At 44.1% G+C, this 18108-nt stretch overlaps 2 protein-coding genes across 6 annotated transcripts in view; one reads left to right on the forward strand and one right to left on the reverse strand.

Annotated features, from left to right (window-relative positions):
* Window positions 1-2099: 2099 nt before the first annotated feature.
* On the reverse strand, window positions 2100-9954 carry LOC121628834 (CBY1-interacting BAR domain-containing protein 2-like). 2 transcript variants are annotated; one of them, XM_041968211.1, is made up of 9 exons: window positions 9519-9954; window positions 9133-9370; window positions 8986-9054; window positions 7377-7478; window positions 7190-7195; window positions 6999-7103; window positions 6799-6912; window positions 2494-2700; window positions 2100-2376 (listed from the first exon to the last, which is right to left on the reverse strand). In XM_041968211.1, exons 1-9 carry the CDS (start codon window positions 9524-9526, stop codon window positions 2179-2181), a joined length of 1047 nt encoding a protein of 348 aa, XP_041824145.1. In that variant the 5' UTR covers window positions 9527-9954; the 3' UTR covers window positions 2100-2178. The 2 variants fall into 2 exon arrangements, with proteins under 2 accessions (XP_041824145.1, XP_041824144.1); XM_041968210.1 differs by lacking the exon at window positions 9519-9954 and having other exon boundaries at window positions 9133-9441.
* Window positions 9955-12397: 2443 nt separating this feature from the next.
* Window positions 12398-18108, forward strand: part of frrs1b (ferric-chelate reductase 1b) — a 35226-nt gene continuing 29515 nt past the window's right edge. For 2 of the 4 annotated variants that reach the window (XR_006008269.1, XM_041968191.1), the window contains exons 1-3: window positions 12398-12484; window positions 12566-12935; window positions 13020-13171. Coding sequence is in view for 3 of the 4 variants with exons in the window: in XM_041968191.1 (XP_041824125.1) it covers window positions 12755-12935; window positions 13020-13171 (333 nt within the window). In the remaining variant the exon portion in view is untranslated. The remainder of the gene's footprint in view (window positions 12485-12565; window positions 12936-13019; window positions 13172-18108) is intronic. The other 2 variants (XM_041968190.1, XM_041968192.1) reach the window with 2 other exon arrangements.

Below are 18108 nucleotides of genomic sequence, written 5' to 3' on the forward strand. Positions count from 1 at the left end.
TATGATGGTGCAGGCAGAAACACTTGAATTGGATGGTGCACACTGGAAAACAACCTCATTGGTAAGTATGGCAAAATATGGCTTCTAATGTTCAACCAGCAGATTTTAATTCTCATTAACTCACAAAGATTTCAAATCAGTTGGACTAAAACTGAAGCTGGAAGAAAAAGAAGCCAAAATAACAAAACTGTGAGGTAGAGTGTAGAAATATATTCTCCGGGATGTTTTTAATTTTAAATACAACAATTGTAATACATTCCATAGAAAGAGAGAAAAAAACAAAAAAAAAAACAAAAAAAAAAAAAAAAAAAACAGAGAGAATTGGAGTAGGAAGAAGAATTAATCTTATTAACTCCTACCCCATCCTCATTTCTAAACGAACAGGACAGCCTCATCAACAGTAGATTCTTAAAACACAAATACATCCAGCAGATGCCTCTATTTTCTTAACCATTCAGAGGTTAGGATGTTAGGATCAAATAAGTGTATTTGATACAGAATTAATGAGAGTGTAAAAAAAAGTTTTACATAAGTGAGCATTTTAACCCCCATACATGTATTTCAACAACTTTATGGTTTGCAACAATAAACTCAGGCATTCATTTTGTATTTTGTGGCACATTTATCGAATGAACACAGAAACAGCTTCTTATGCTTCTATAAAATGTTCTGAACATAGAAGTCTTACTCACCATCATGTAACACTGAGGAAGAAAAATATTAAGTAATCCCGGTTTGACCAGCACCTCTCCAGCTGATACTACAGGTCATTTCCACTAGTTATACCTCCGCCTCCTTAATTTGCTCACACTTTGCATCTTTTCTTCAAACAACAAAGCACACACATACACACATATACCTGTAATAATGCTTATCAGGATCCCAAACTAGCAGGTTCCTAATGGGGTCCATTTTCTCTGAAGGGTCCACAGACCAGGTCTTAACTGTTGAATTAATAAATATAGTTTGGGAGAAAAAAAATCACTTGCAGCCACTCCTGTCTCATTTATAATGAATGGCAGAACGTGCCATTTATTGTTAACAAGCATTTCAATCCCATACTCTATTGATAATAGCTAGTTAGTTAGTTAGGCGATGGATGGATGGATGGATGGATGGATGGATGGATGGATAGATAGATAGATAGATAGATAGATAGATAGATAGATAGATAGATAGTCAGTTGCAAAAAATGAAAGATTACCAAAAGAAACAGTGTTTTCTGATCACTTTAACCTGAATAAATTCACATTCAGTGAGTCTAAAACTCATGTTTACATCATAATGGGAATTTTAAATTTTCTGAATTAAGGTCAACAGTTTGAATATAGTTAGTAATTCATCTGAAGAGTCACAGAAGGTGTGGACCAGGTATAAGAAGACTCAAAAGGTGATCAGGGGTATGGCCTTACTTCTGAACCTAAGTTAACGAGTTAACGTCACAGGTTACTGAATTCTGTTAAGAATAGTCTAAATTTTCCAGGTTTTTTTCCCTTTTTTTTTTCTTTGACCTGTCCCGTCCAGCATCAGGACAGCAGAATCTGGCTGCCGTACTGTGCCGAACATATTTACTTTGTCAAAAGAAGCCTTTTGGATTGGGGTCCCCCTTGAATCTTAAATTTTATGTTGGGGGGTGCAGGGTCGTGGGTGTGTGTAGGTGTGTGTACTAAACATTAGTGGTGGGTTGTGCTGAATGACCATGCAAATACAGAGGAAAGGATCAGAAGCAGACCGAGAGGGTCCCAAGTACCAGACAGCCAGCAAAGACCACAGAGAGCAGAACCGAGACAGTCCACCACAGGGATGGCCATGCACCCATCCAGAAGGAGGCAGAGGAAGGCTACAGCCAGAGCCCAACCAGGAGGGCAGTGGTCACCTGAGAGGGCAGGTGTTGGGCAGATGGGTTGGCGCCCACCCCAGTGTCCCTGACCAAGCACTTGAGTAACCACGATGACCCTAATCCCCAACTCACCAATCCCTCTGAAACGCATGCCTCAGACCCAGCCCATGCCTCCAGGATAACTTGCATTTAAATAATAAAAACATACACTAGACATTTAAATGTTTATTTATATTAATTCTAATGTAATATTCCAGCCGTATGTATATGTTTGTATGTTGGTGGATCAGAATAGAATCAGATTAACTTGATCAGACCAGAGACGACTGGACTTCATGCTATCTGTGCAGCAGGGCATATCTAGTGGCATAAGATTGCCGGCTGGCATGTCCACTCTTTTCCATCTCTAATTCAGATTCCTCCTGTTCTTCCTCTTCTTCATCATCTTCTTCTTCCTCTTCCTCTTCATCTTCATCCTCTTCTTGCGGTTCCAGCTCTGCCTCCACACCTCTCTGATGTTTTAATGTGCTGTGAAACTGCAGATAAAGCCAAGTTAAAACTGAAGACAACAGTTTAAGACAGACCAGAGCACAGTTAAAGCTAACCTTTGGCTAGCATTCTCATTTTAACAGCATGGAATAAACAAAACCTACCCTCCTAGCTACGTCTTTAAAATGGCTATGTCGCTGTCTGTGGCTTTGACCTGCAGTAGAGGTCTGAACTGAACTGAGGCCTTGGCTTTTTGAGGAGGCCAAATGAGAGCTGGAGAAATGGTTTCTGAGAGGAGAGAAGTGGTTGCTGAGAGGGCTGTCCAGATTCACAGCGTGGGACTCAGACGTTGTAATTCGACTGATGAACAACTGGAAGAAACATGGAGACAGTGTCATACTAGAATGAGCATCCAGACACTCAAAATGATTAAAACGCTGATTTCCACTGAGAATTCTTTAACAAAGAACCTAAAAACTATACGGTTCTTTTAGCACTTACAGAGGGTAAAGAAAAAACAATCTAAACACAAACACAGAAGTAATCTGGAAACACAATAGACTTCTGGCAATGACGATGTACAACCTCATTTCCAAAAACGTTGGCACTACTACTTCCTGCTTTGCTGCTGTGCAGACGCTTCCTGCTTTGCTCTCCTTTCTGCTTGCATTTTCTTCTTTTTTTTCTTCTTTTTTTCTTATCTTTACCGGCAAGAAATTTAGGAACAAGGACTCCTGGTCACTTATAAATCACTGGGACGAATATATGTTTTGATAAATTTAGTTTATTGCCATCGGAGAACTAGTGGAATGATGTCTCCTAACCCTGCAGTATCAGTGAGCTGCACTGAGTGTGAGCAACTTTCTTTGAGGATAACACAGCTGGAGAAGAGGATTGAAACACTGCAAGACATTCGTGTGAATGAAGAATTTATTGACTCTGTAGTAGCTTCTGTACAAGTTACTGAGTTATCAAATGGATTGAGTCAAATCTTCATACGTGGAGCCTCCCGCTACAGACCTGGCTGATACCCTTCCTTGGATGTGTTCAAATGATACTGGAATAGCTGGGAAAATCCCAAACCGGACCATCAGACTGATCTCTCCTTCTGGAACAGTGTTGGTGCCAGACCAAAGTCATCAACCCCGGCCAGAACCTGGTCTGATGTTGTTCGTGGCAGAGGTAAATCCAGCAGGAAATTTAAAGCTCCAGCACTCACTCCACCACCTGAAGTCTCACTGCATAATAAATATGATGTGCGCCTCCATACAAAAACAAATAGACACAATTCTGATTGGGGACTCTATAACAACATGTGAGGATGGCAAAGACGGAAAATCTAACATTTTTTGATACATCAGTCAGGGAACTGACAGAGATGTTGCCGACCATTCTGTCTTCACATCCAGATGGTATGAAGATTATTGTCCACACAGGGTCTTTTGATATTCTGAGGAAGAAAACTGGCTCCGAGATCCTGAAGAAAGACTTTTCTCTGCTGTTGGAGAGACTGTGTCAGTTTGGAGCACCATGTTTACATTTCAGGACCCCTTCCTACAGCGGGTAAAGGAATTGAACTTTTCAGTAGACTTCTTGGCCTGAACACATGGTTATCAAACGCATGTATCACCCATGGGATAAAGTTCATTGATAACTTCAATATCTTTTGGAACTGTAAGGAGCGATTCAGACCTGATGGTGTGCATCCAAATCTAACTGGATGCAGATTACTTGGTGCACACTTGCGTCATGCTGTTGGGACGGCAAACCCAAACATGATGTACAGATAAGAGCGAAGGACACAGCAGAGAAGCGATCAACTCCCAGCTCTCCCCCCTTCACCAGACCCTCTTCTCCACATCACCCAAGGTCTTCAAAGGATGTCTCTGTCCCGGTCTGAACCCCAGCGACCACCATCTACCAAGAAATCACAGCCCTGAAACAGCTCTGGTTAAAGTGTTAAACGACATTAGGTTGAATACTGATTCTGGTCTAGTATCAGTCCTGGTTCTGCTGGATCTCAGTGCTGCGTTTGACACTGTAGATGACAGAATCCTGTTGCACAGGCTGGAAAACTGGGTTGGACTTTCTGGAGCGGTTCTTTGCTGGTTCAGGTCCTATTTAGAAGGCCGGAGTTATTTAGTTCCGATCAGCAGCTATGAATCCGAGCGAGTGGCCATGACTTGTGGAGTCCCCCAGGGGTCAGTCCTTGGACCTCTTCTGTTCAACTTGTATATGCTCCCTTTGGGTCAAATATTACAGAACTATAGCATTAGTTATCAAAGTTATGCTGATGATACACAACTTTATGTGTCTCTGTCACCAGATGACAGCAGTCTAATAGACTTAATGTGTCAGAGTCTGGAGAAAATAAACACCTGGATGAAGGAGAATTTTCTACAATTAAATGAAGACAAAACTGAGATTATTCTGTTTGGTAGCAAAGAGAAGAGGGTCAGCATTGGTAAACACCTGGAGACTCGGGCTCTTAAAACCACCAACCAAGTTGGTAACCTGGGAGTGTTGATAGACTCAGATCTGACTTTCAGCAGCCATATCAAAGCTTCACTAAGAAGCTTTTTACCAGCTCAGAAACATCAACAGAATTAAAAGTTTAGTCTCCGAGTAAGAGTAAGAGAAACTCATCCATGCATTCATCTCCAGTAGGCTGGATTACTGTAATGGTCTTTTAACAGGACTTCCTAAAAAGAGCATTAAACATCTGCAGCTCATCCAGAACGCTGCTGCTAGAGTTTTAACCAGGACTAAGAGATCTGAACACATCACACCAGTTCTGAAATCTTTACACTGGCTTCCAGTCAGTCACAGAATAGATTTTTGAAACCCTTCTGATGGTTTACAAATCCCAGAATGGTTTAGGCCCAGAATACATCTGTTATATATTCATAGAATATAAACCTAGGAGAGTGCTTAGATCCAAAGACTCTGGAAAGAAAGTCTTAAATCCTATCAACAAGCAGTCAAAGAAGCAAGAACAGCTTTTTATTCTAACATTATTACACAAAATCAGTCCAATCCTAGAGTTTTATTTAAGGTTTTAGACTCAATTACTAACCCAAAGCCCTGTAATTTTAATGATGCATCTGCAGAACTGTGTGAACTGTTTTTAAATCACTTTGTTAAAAAAGTCAATGACATAAGAAATCAAATAGTATCTCCGAGTCACACCATTACTGTAAGAAGAGAATTTCCCAAGTGTTTTAATTGTTTTACTAATTTTACTCCTTCATCTCTCTCCTCTTTAGCTGATGTTTTATCTCACATTAAAAAACAATCAAGTGCAGTCTTGATTTCAAACCCACCAAATTCCTCTAAGATGTTTTTAGCACAGTTGGGCCCAGCATTTTATCCATCATTAACCTGTCCTTGTTAGAAGGTGTTGTCCCCTCCTTGTTTTAAACATGCTGTGGTTCAACCTCTTTCAAAAAAGCTTAATTTAAGCATCAATGATTTTAACAACTTTAGACCGATCTCAAAGCTTCCCTTTTTATCCAAAGTTTTAGAGAAAGTTGTTTCTAATCAGATTTTAGGTTTTATAAATGAAAATGACATCTTTGAGAAATTTCAGTCTGGTTTTAAAGCTCTACACAGCACTGAAACAGCTCTCCTCAAAGTCTCTAATGAGCTTCTTTTAGCCTCAGATAGAGGAGAGAGCAGCATTTTAATTCTTTTAGATTTGAGTGCTGCATTTGATACCGTTGATCACAATATTTTAATTGATCATCTTAAAACCTGGGTTGGCATCTCAGACCGATTTAGAAAAGTTATCAATGCTCTCATTTTCTCCAGACTCGACTACTGCAACTCCCTTCTCTCCGGTCTTGACAATATATCCCTCTCTTGCCTCCAACTTGTTGAAAATGCAGCAGCTCGGCTTCTCACTGGTGTTAGCAGAAGACAACATATGACCCTGTTTCAGCCTCCCTGCACTGGCTCCCTGTACGCTTTAGAATTGATTTTAAGGTTTTACTGATTACTTTTAAAGCTAATTTAGGTCTGGCACCCGGCTACATGACAGTTACTGACACCCTACGAGCCTCCCCGCAGCCTTAGATCCTCAGGCAGGTCCCTTTTAGCTGTGCCAGGGTCCAAACTCAAGACCAGAAGTGACCGAGCTTTTTGGCTCCGAGCCCCTCGACTCTGGAACGACCTGCCTGAGGAGATAAGGCTGGCACCATCAGTTTCATCTTTTAAGTCACTTCTTAAAACACACTTTTATCGACTGGCCTTTTTATAACCTTTTTATTTACTTATTTATTTTCAAAATGTACTCGTGCATGTGCCTTTTCATTGTTGATTTTATTACCTTACTTTGCTGTGTGCTGTTCAGCATATTGTAAACCTTGTTTTTTAAAAGCGCTATACAAATAAAGATTTATCTATTATGTTGTTACACAGTGAACCAACCTTTGGTGTGTTATATAAACTACTTTACTTATATAACCTACCTCCAGATCTTTCTGCGTATCCACGTCCTCCAGGCTGTGATATGTATGTGAGTAAACTTCCAGTGCTTTAGCATGGAAGACCATCTCCACTGTGATGAAGTCTGTGAAGATCTTCTGCAAAAAAAAAAGAAAAAAGAAAAAAAGACAACATAAAAAGACCCGTGCACGTGTGTGCAGAAGAGTCCATGTGTGATACAAACCTTGACGTCCTCCAGTTTCTGTCTCTGGAAATCTGTGATGGTCTCTTCTAGCTGTCTGATGCTGCGTTGGGCATTGGTGGAGGCTTTCTGAGCCAATAACTCTGCCTGTCAAACAGAGTGGAAGTTGGACCATGTTTACTTGAGAAGCTGCAGAAACATCACTAACGATGTTAGTAATGAGACTACGTTACCTGAGACTGAAAGGTGTGGTCAGGGAAATATTGTTGTATTTTCAAGTTTCTAACATTAAAAACACCCATTTTATTCCACACAGTTATTTACATGACAAAAATTTTATTAATTTCCACATGTCAGTAACTTTAGCCCCACGGATCAGTATACTGGTGACCAAAAAATCTCAATATAAGTAAAGGATACAATGCTCTGTCCATCTGCTGGGTTCTTCAGTCGAATTTTCTCAAGTTTCTGTAACTCCTTTTGTTCTTTATTCAGGTCAACAATGAGCTTCTTTAGATGAGTCTGAGCAGAAAATATGCTGCAATGTTAGCCAAAAACAATGCTCGCCTCATCTGTGATGTGAGGTACGAAGACATCAGCAGAGACTCCAACATCCAACATTCATTCAGTTCATTCACGATGGACAATGCCCATTAATCAACATTTCAATTTGAATTCAAAATAAAAATGTACCATTTAGCAAATGAGCTAATTTTCATCTGTAGTCTCTTGGCAGGTCAACACAACAACATACAGTACATAAGAATAAAAAATAAAAAGAAGCAATATTCAAGTACTTGGTAAAATTAAATCAGCATATTAAGGTAAACGTTATGGTAGGCCTGTTATTCATTTGATTACTTTTAATCCAGGAGGTGGATGAAGAAAGGAAGGGAGGAGTGGGTGATGGTGCCCTGGCTCCTGGGTATGCAGCTGGGGTGGGTGCTAGCCCACACTGGGTGGTTGTCTGGGGTGGCCAGGGCACTCTGGCTGTCCTGGATGGCCGGTGGCTGGTGGGGTTGGCGGCTGCTGAGCTTGGCCCACCGGGGCCTGTGCCCCATGACCGTGGGAGACTCTGGCTGGGGCCTTGCTCTGCTGCCCTCTGGGTGGGTCAGGAGTGGTCTTTGTGGTGGGGGGCTTGAGTTGGTGCTCCAGCATTGCTGCTAATGGTCCGAGTCTCTGGGCCGCCCTAGTCTGCCTCTAGCCTCCGTAGATGCGTGGTCACATCTGCAGGATCACACTCATCTCTGATCACTCAGTCACTGAGGTGTCCACTTGGTTTATACACTAAGATACTTTGGTTCAGGTTTCTTTGTTTCTGGTACTTTGGTTGTTGCTATACATGTTTGTTTATTTATTTATTTAATTTATTTTAGTTGTTGTTGTTGTCTTGCTTATTTTTTTTAGGAACTCCTGATGATTGTCAGCTTAGTTTACCTGTAAAAGCTGTAGGAAATTCTCTGTTGTGTTTCTGAACAGGTGTAGCAGCTGCTTGTCTGATGTTAGGTTGGATTAAAGCTTGTTGCTTCTATCTACTGGAGCTTTGTCTCCTCTTCTTTTTTCTACTTTCCTTTTTACTTCTCTTCATTATTCTCCTTTTTTCTGTCCCCTCCAGCCAGGTCCAGCAAGATTACATCAATTCCATATTTCCAAATAAATAAAAAAACTTTTAAAAAATAAAAATATCATGGTATCAAGAGCAGCCTTGTACACACAAAACTTCTCTTTGGAAAGCAAATTTGTTTGGCACAACACAGCAGCCAGACCATCATTCTGGACAGGACAAGGTAAAAAAAAAAAAGAGTCATAACCCACCGTATCAAGTAATGATGGAAGAACTGTTGAAGCTTTTTTAATGACCCGTTCTGCTGTTTGGTCAAGCGACACATTATCTCAAACATTTAACATAAAACAATTTGTATTATTTTCGTACACAGAGAAACATTTTTTCTGTAGTTGTTTTTCTTGATGAGAAGATTTCACAGTTAACCTTGTTTACTTGGTGCACACACATGTGGTACAAACTCACCTTTTTATTCTTCACTATGTCTCCATAGTCCTTTAAAGGAGCCACAACTCTTGTCTCTAATCTCTCTACCTGTAATGAAAGTGTTTGATCACAGATTATTTCAGAAGATGGAGCATGCTGACACATGAAGCTCTAGAAAGTTCTGACCTGAGCCTGCCTGTAGTCTTGAACCATGGCCATATCTTCAGCCAGATGTTTGAGACCAGTCTGAAGCTCGGGGCCCTCTGTGCTGGAGAAGTCGAAGAGCTGAGCTACCAGCAGGTCTGCCTTGTCTCTGAGCTTCGCCGTCTTCCTGGCGTAGGAGGCCAGGAGGGAGCACATCTCTCCCAGGTTCTTCTCTGCATGTTTTATAGTCTGCTCCATGTTCTTCATCTGGGTCTCGTTCCTGAGAAACATCAAGCATTCAGACGATGAGGACGTATGCAGGATGTGTTGTTATAGAAATGTTGAGCCTCATCAGCCAGAAGACCCGACTCAGAGAAATGATACCATGTAAAACACCTCAATGATGAAGTGAAGCATAGAAACAGTACCTGTCCATATTCCAGCTGCTTTCCTCCCTGTTTCTCCTCAGCTCTGTTGTTTGCTTTACCTGGTGACCTGTGCAAGGCAACAAGGGACTGTTGCCATGGCAACACCAACAACACAACAGTGATGAGGCAGGTTTGTTGATGGCCACATGATGGCAGCAGAGTTTTATTATCCCATGAGGTGATTAGAGCAGAGGATGTGCCGATCGGTCCTCCCACCGGGAGGAGGAGTTTTACCTGGTCAGAGACGTGTCCAGTAACAGAGCTGCTTCCACACACAGCAGATAAGGACAGACATGGATAAAGTGGGATGAGACATTTAATAGCTTCATGTTACTCAAGTTAGTTTTTGAATTCAGTAAAGTCCTTCTTGCAGACTTTAAGCCTCATCAGTTAGAAATTATTAAACAGTATCAATAACTCAGATGAAGCTAGAGGACAAAATATTTATGGTCACTTTGAAAAAGAAGTGAAGGAAAGTTTCATGTCACTGAGGATAATATGTATAATATGTAATAATTATGTAATCTGAGACATTCCTTTTCCTCAGAACGAACATTTTAATCATTTAACATGAACATTAATTCCTGTTCCTGTTACAGACCTTTTACAATGAAACGTGAGGACACTATATAAATATTAGTATCAATATGTACAGCCTGAACGTTACTAGTCTGGGTATCATCAAATAATTTGGTTTAAAAAAAGCTGAAGGAAAGACTGACGCCCTGGCCCGGAGACACTTCTAGAATGATTCTCTAGATCACAGTATTTTCCTGAATTTTCACAGAGTTTTTAATTTCTTCTTTTTTTTCATTGGAAAATCTGGAACTGGAAATCACTTAGGATATATCTTTTGTATTTTATTGGTTTCAGTGAAAGTAATCTGGATGTTTGCCGGAAGCAGCATCAGCAGAGCTAAGCTCCAGAACACACTTTACCAACATCCTAAACATTATTATTCTGACTTCCAAGTTAAGATATGAAACATCATGGTGCAGATGTAGAAAGATCTCAGCTTCCTCCAGAAGTCTGCTCTGTACTTGTATTCCTCCACCTCTTCTCCCAGGATGGAAACAGAGCTTTACTTAACTCCTCTCCCTCCTGAAGTCAACCACCATGGATCACTTAGTAAAATGAAAGATGTCCTGATGGTTCACCTGCAGTGCAGAGATGATCCCAAGCAGATCTTTTTCCAGCCGCACAGATAATAACAATCGTACCTGCTGCTAATGTCTAACAGATAAAATGAGTTAGGATGAGCTCTTTAACATTACTACACTACTATCTGTAGTGGTTTTATTCAGGGCGGGTGTACAAGGCTCACTGAGTAAGAAAAAAGTAAATAAAGAACAAAGAAGAGACTACCTGAAGAAAATGCTTTAGCCTGAATTTATTCCAGAATATTCACTCATATTCTCCTAAACCAAAAAAGCTGCAGGAGGAGGAAATACCATCATTGTAAGGAAAATGACTCATAACTGTAAACCAAATATTCACAAAACCTAAAGTAAAAATCTGATGCTTTAATGAGGAACAGCGGAAGGTTCTAGAAGTGGTTTAACCTTCCTGTTGAGAGTTTAGTGGAAATGTGAGTGTCTGGATGACGTCAAACATCACGTTTACATCTGATGCTCATGAAAAGTTGTCAGGTTGATTTCTCCTTATTGGATGATGTCTCGTCAGCACATTTACTTGCTGTAAAAAAAGTACAATGAGACAACTTTCCAGATTATTCTGTAGAAGTTCAGTGTTAACAGCATTCCGGGTGAAGATTAAAGAGCACTGAGGGTAGAGTTGGTATCTGAGCTGTCACAGAATATGTTGGAGTTTCCCAGAGAAGTGTTAGCCAGAATTTATCTTCTGTAATGAATTTGTCTGGTTTTAGATGATGAAATCATAAAAACATCAGAGGTAACTCAGCTTCTGATGATGTTATCTCTATTGAGGTGAAATACATTTCAATAGAAACGTAAAAAATACCGGAAGGAACCACTGCTGTTCAACGTCTACATGCTGCCACTTCCTCATGTTTTGGAAACAACTAAATATGTTACCACAGTTATGCTGATGACACACATATCTACATAACCATCTCACCAGGAGACTACAGTCCCATTCAGACTCTGATCACCTGCGTGGATCAAATTAAATATTGGATGTACCAGAACTTCCTTCAGTTAAATGAAGAAAAAACTGAAATAATAGTTTTTGGAGCCAAAGGAAGAAAGATTAAAAGTCAGCTCTCAGCTTCAAACAGCAAAGTTCAAAACCAACAACCAAGCCAGAAACCTGGGAGTAGTCCTGGACTCAGACCTGGGAGTAGTGCTGGACTCAGACCTGGGAGTAGTCCTGGACTCAGACCTGGATTTTAGCAGTTATATTAAGACAGCTGTGAAGTCGGCCTGTTATCACTTAAAGAACATCTGAAGGATTAAAGGACTGATGACTCAGCATGATTTAGAAAAAACTGGTCCATGGATTTATCTTTAGTAGACTGGACTACTGTAATGCTGTCCTCCCAGGTCTCCCTAAAAAGTCCATCAGACACCTGCAGTTAGTCCAGAATACTGCTGCTCCAGTCCTCAGTAAGACCAGGAAAGTAGATCCTAGACCTCCAGTCCTCACTGAGACCAGGAAAGTAGATCCTAGACCTCCAGTCCTCACTAAGACCAGGAAAGTAGATCCTAGAACTCCAGTCCTCACTAAGACCAGGAAAGTAGATCCTAGAACTCCAGGCCTCACTAAGACCAGAAAAGTAGATCCTAGAACTCCAGCTGTAGCAGTCATAAGTTTTTCTAAAATCAGCTGATCACTCTTCGGAGCTGCTGACTGTGTGTCAGTCTGTCTACCCTGAAATAGATTATTTTAGTCTGAGTCAGCTGCATGTCTGACTTATTTTACAGTCTTGTTTTACAGCTCTTTCTCAGGAGATTTGGTTGGATCAGTGAGTCTCTGATTCCTCTCTGGTGAGTCCAAACAGACATCTTTTTAAATATCGTATTCAGCTTTAGATGCTAGGTTATTTGATCACTCTACATTCTCTCTAGGAGTGAATAGCTGTTTGTCTCAGTGTGTTGGACCTGTGATGGGCTGGTGACCTGTCCAGGTGGACCCTGCCTTTCTTCTGGTAACTCCCCGTGACCCTGGAGGGACATAGAATATGTTTGGATGAGTTAAATCGTACATTTCATGCCAGGTGGACGTGTTTCCTCTCTTCTCGTGGTGTAGCATCAACCATGCTGTGTGTATACTTTCTGCTAGCGTTGATTGACTCAGTTAGATGCTACAGTAGTGGGAAAGTGAGCGTTGCTTGTGGAAATATGGTACCTCAACATGGTTATAAACCCAGACAAGATTCTCCTCCTTACCGCTTCTCTCTGGATAAATCCACTTTTAGTCCAGGTGACCGCATTACAGGTAAGTTAGAGCAAGTCATTTAAACTATAAACTTTATTTTTCCTTGTGGATGAATTTTCTTTCCTCACATTAAATCCTTCACAGTGTCCCTACAAACAGCCTCCTCCAGGCCCATATTCTTCCGGGGATTCCTGATAGAAGCTCGGGATGCTGCTAACCTCAACTCCCCAGCAGTAGGATTCTTCAAGCTGACAGACTCACATGAAGCTCGGCTGCTGACGTGCGACCACACTCAGGTAGAAAGAGGTTTTACATCAAACATGTTACGTTCACAGTATTTCACACTTTAATACAATGATGATGCAGATCTTAAATTATGACTTAGAAAAGTTGCCATTGCTGCTTCACTGTTATATAACTGGATGTTATATGAATAAACTTTACATACTTACTAATATTGTTAATGCGTCCTAGCAGCAAATTGATGGTTGGCTGACATGTTGAGGCCAAACTTGTTTGCTTTACCAAGAGAAGGTTTATGGATAAAAGGAAATGCAATTTTATATATATAAGGCACCCCTTGATACTTAAGCATTATGATTTATTTATTTGTTTATTTCTTGTTTATTGGTGAGTTTTATATTAATGCTGGACCTGAAAAAAGGAACAAAACAAAGCAAAGAATGAACAGGAGAGAAAAGGAGACAAAGATAAAAAAAAAGATAGAAAAGACAACAAGCCGTTGACACACTGTGAAGAAATAGAAAACATCTTACAGCCTCAAAACAAAGCAGACAATCACCAGGAGCACCTACAGGAAGACAAAATGAGAAAAACAAGAAGAAAGTACAATAAAGTACATGAAAACCAAAATTTAGATGTTTTTTTTTATTAAATCTGCAGGACCACACAGTGAGTATATAGAAAGCATATCAGTATGCCTGAGTTGTGTTGATGGGTGCAGCTGTGCACATGCAAAGCCACCCTCTCCACGGATCAGAAACAGACAAAGACGGCCCCAAGGCCTGGGCAGCATGGAACCTGGGCCCCATGGCCATGGAGCACAAGCCCCAGGGGACCAGAGACGACACTCCGCCAGCACCATCAGGCACCAGCTATAGACCCAGGACCAAGAACTCGAGAACCACCCACTTCCTCGACAGAGGCCTCGGTCAGCACCTGAAAGGACCGACTGGGTCTCCCGAACAACAACCCACTGTGGGTCAACACCCACCCCAACACCACCTGCAAAGTGCCTCAGAGACCAAAATGTTCCCACAGTCACCTCCAGGGTAGTGTTAGTGTACTACTGAACAACCGTGCTTTCGTTTATGGAGGTCGAGTTGTAGAGCAAATAAAGCAAAATGAAATCGTACCAGGTCCTTGTCTTCATCACATGCTGTACTTTCTTCTTTGTGCAGTTCAGCTCGAACAGCTGCGAACAGCTCAGGAAAAAGTCTTCACAGAAAACCAAACAGGTGCAGAAGAGTCCACTAGTAGTTTAATGTTGCTTGTAAACTCTCATGTTTTTTTTTTTTTTTTTTTTTTTTAATGAATGTCTGGCTGCCGTCTGATGCCGGGCAATTTTACTCTATCAAGCAGGGATTTATACTACATGTATAAAGTCCCTCTTGATGATATGAAAAACTTTATTAAATCAAACTCTTAATGCTGGACTCGACCGGAGGGGACAGAGAGAGAGAGAGAGAAAAGAAGGGAGAGAGAAGAGGGAGGGGAGGGAGAGGGACAGAAAGGGTGTGGGGAGTGCAGGTGGGGACTTCAGACATCATACAAAAGACCATGTAATCCATACTACTTACAACATATATAGCTAAGATCATCCTAGCCAGTAGGTCATTACACTACTAGTTGATAATAGTAACAATAATAATAATCACAATAATAATAATAATAATAATAATAGTAATAATAATAATAATAAGAGTAATAATAATAATAATAATAACAGAAATAATAATAAAATTTTAAGAATAATTATAAGAATAGAGAGAAAAGGTATATTGAAGAAAAAAATATGATAATAGATATAAGTCAAACTGCTGTATTCAAGAACACGCGCAGAGAAACCTGTGTGGATGTGTTGGAGGACTCGGCTACACGGCGACGCAGAGACTGTGTCAACTTACCGAATATACGGAGTGGAGACGTTCAGGAAGGAGTGACCATGCAGAGTGATCATGCAGATGCCACCTCACCTGAACAGAGGCCAGAGTCAGGCCAGCGGTCCCGAGACCCAGGCCACCAGCCCCCCCGTAGGCAACAGACCCCGACCGGTCCACAGAGACGACCACTCGTCCGCCCAGGAAGACAGCAGCAGGAGACCCCAGCAGGAGCCCCCCCGCGGACACAGGGCACCGGCCCCGGCAGGCCGAGGCCAGCAGTCCCCGACCCCCCCCCCCGAGCACCGGCCGCCCGGGACAGACGGGGCAGAGGGCCCGGGCCCAGGAGCGCAGGGACACCCCCCACCCCCACAGGCCGAGGGCCAGCACGCCACCCGGGGGGACCCGGCCCGCCCAGACGGCCACCGCCAGAGGCCAGCCCCACACCCCAGTGCCCAGCCGCACACCCCGAGAACTAATCCTGCCCCCCCCAGACCAACACACACACAAACAAACACACACACACTCTCCTTCCACTCCTCCATTCATCCTCCCACGCATACACCATCCATCCCTCACATACTCTTTCCTCCCACACACACACACCATCCTTCCACCATCCATCCTCCCACACACACACCATCCTTCCACCATACATTCTCCCACACATACCCCATCCTCCCACACATACATCATCCTTCCACCATCCATCCTCCCACACATACACCATCCTCCCTCTCATACACCATACATCCACCTTCACATACCCCATCCTCCCACACAGACACACACTATCCTTCCACTACCCATCCTCCCACACATACACCATTCTCCCACACATACACCATCCTCCCTCTTCTACACCATACATCCACCTTCACATACCCCATTCTCCCCCCCACACACACACTATCCTTCCACTACCCATCCTCCCACACATACACCATTCTCCTACCCATACACCATCCTCCCTCTCATACACCATCCATCCTCCCACACACACACCATCCTTCCACCATCCATCCTCCCACACATACCCCATCCTCCCACACATACATCATACTTCCACCATTCATCCTCCAACACATACCCCATCCTCCCACACACACACACACTATCCTTCCACTACCCATCCTCACACCATTCTCCTACCCATACACCATCCTCCCTCACATACACCTTCCTCCCACACAATCAACATCCTTTCCCCATCATCCTCCCGCCACCTTATGTCCCGGGGGGACAGCCTCAGCCAGGAGGCGAGGAGACATGAGCCAGGCCCCCACCCCCCCACACCGCCCCAGCCCCCCACTCCCCACCCCCAAAACAGCACCTTCCCCCCAGGGCCAGCAGCCAGAATCCCTCGGGACAGCCCGCCCACGCCCCGGGCCGATGCGACAGGCCACCCGGCCCGCCCCGCCCCCGGGCCATCCATGGAGACAGGGGCGCTTAAAGACCCCATCCCCCTTCCCTCCCCCACTAGTGAGGGAATATATTATGTGCTGTTTGCAATTAAAAGAGTTAAAATTGGGGGGCAGTAACTGCATTGAGGAGGGGGTGGGGCCACCTGAGCAGTCCCACCCACCTGACCTCGCATGTTCCACCCCCCAAAACGTGTTTGTATGTTGCAAATGTTATTTGTGCTCAGTGACTAAGTGGAATTAAAAGCTGGGAGGCATGCTGCCGCTTGGCGAAGCAATGGGGCCACTATGATGACCCCCCTGCCCCGCCCAGCGCAACAAGCACACCTCCCACAGCCCTACCTGTGTATGTAGTGAAGAGTGGGGGAGGGGAGGGGTCAGGAGATGTAGGTCCAGAGGGGAGTAAACCTCCCCCCTGGAAGACGACCCGCCAGCGGCTTAGGGCGCCCCCGTCCTCCGCCGGCCCCGAAGGGCGTCACAGGCCCGGAGCAGCCACCCAACCCAGGCACGCCACGAACCCCCCCAGGGGCCAGCCACCAGCCCAAAGGGCCACTTTCCTCTTTCTGAGTGGGAGGGGGGCGAGGCGAAGGAAGGGAACCCCAGGCCCACGCCCCCGACACCCGGCCAGGGCGCCCCCCAGAGGACACGTCCTAAGCCCTGCAAACACACACACCCTTTTTTTTTTTTTTTTTTATTTTCCTCCAGCCACTCACACACCCTCTCACACACCTCTATACACAAACACCTCAAAACGTGCACATACCTCCACACACACACCTCAGGCACATACCTATAAACACACACACCGGTGCCTCCATACACACACATGGAAACTTTCATACACACACGCACACACACTCTCATACCCCTCCATACACATACACCACTACACACACACTCACATACATACCTGCATATACACACAAACACCTCCATACATACTCACGCCTCCACCCACACCTTCACTCCTCCACACACACGTCGACCTCCACATGCACACACTCACATATACACACCTTCACACACACACACACATACAACCCACATAGACCTCCACACATACACCCGCACACCCCTCACACACACACACATAGACGCACACACCCAGACCTTCATACACACCTACACACACGTACAGCACACACATCCCTCTACACCCACCCACACACAAGCATACCTACAGACACACACACACACACCCACCTATATATACACACACCCCCACCCAGGTTCTGGGGCTGCGACCAAGCACCAGGGCACGGACCAACCAGCCCCCGGTACGGCACATCCGGACGGGCCCAGCCCCCCCCAGTAGTGGCAGACCCCCCACCCCCAGAAGTGGGGGGAGACCCGACGCCCCAGAGCCCGGGGCCCCCACCCGGCCCACCCCGGGCCCGACCGGCCACCCGGCCAGGGGCCGACGGACACCGACCCAGGCACCCCGGCAGCCACCCCCCACCGCCACGAGGCAGCCCCACCCCGGGGCCCACCCAATGCCGCCCGCCCAGATCGGAATCCCCAGCCGACCCAACAGTGGAGCAGCCGAGATCCCCACCCAGGAGACAACCGGAGACCCGAAGCCACCAGGGACCCCCCCACCCACATCCACCGTCATCCCAGCGAAGCCGCAATCCTCCACCTACATTAAGTGATGTAGCCAGTCACAGGGGACCAGAGGGAATGAAAGTCATC

This window comes from Melanotaenia boesemani, chromosome 18 (genome assembly GCF_017639745.1).
Source record: "Melanotaenia boesemani isolate fMelBoe1 chromosome 18, fMelBoe1.pri, whole genome shotgun sequence".
NCBI lineage: Eukaryota > Metazoa > Chordata > Actinopteri > Atheriniformes > Melanotaeniidae > Melanotaenia > Melanotaenia boesemani.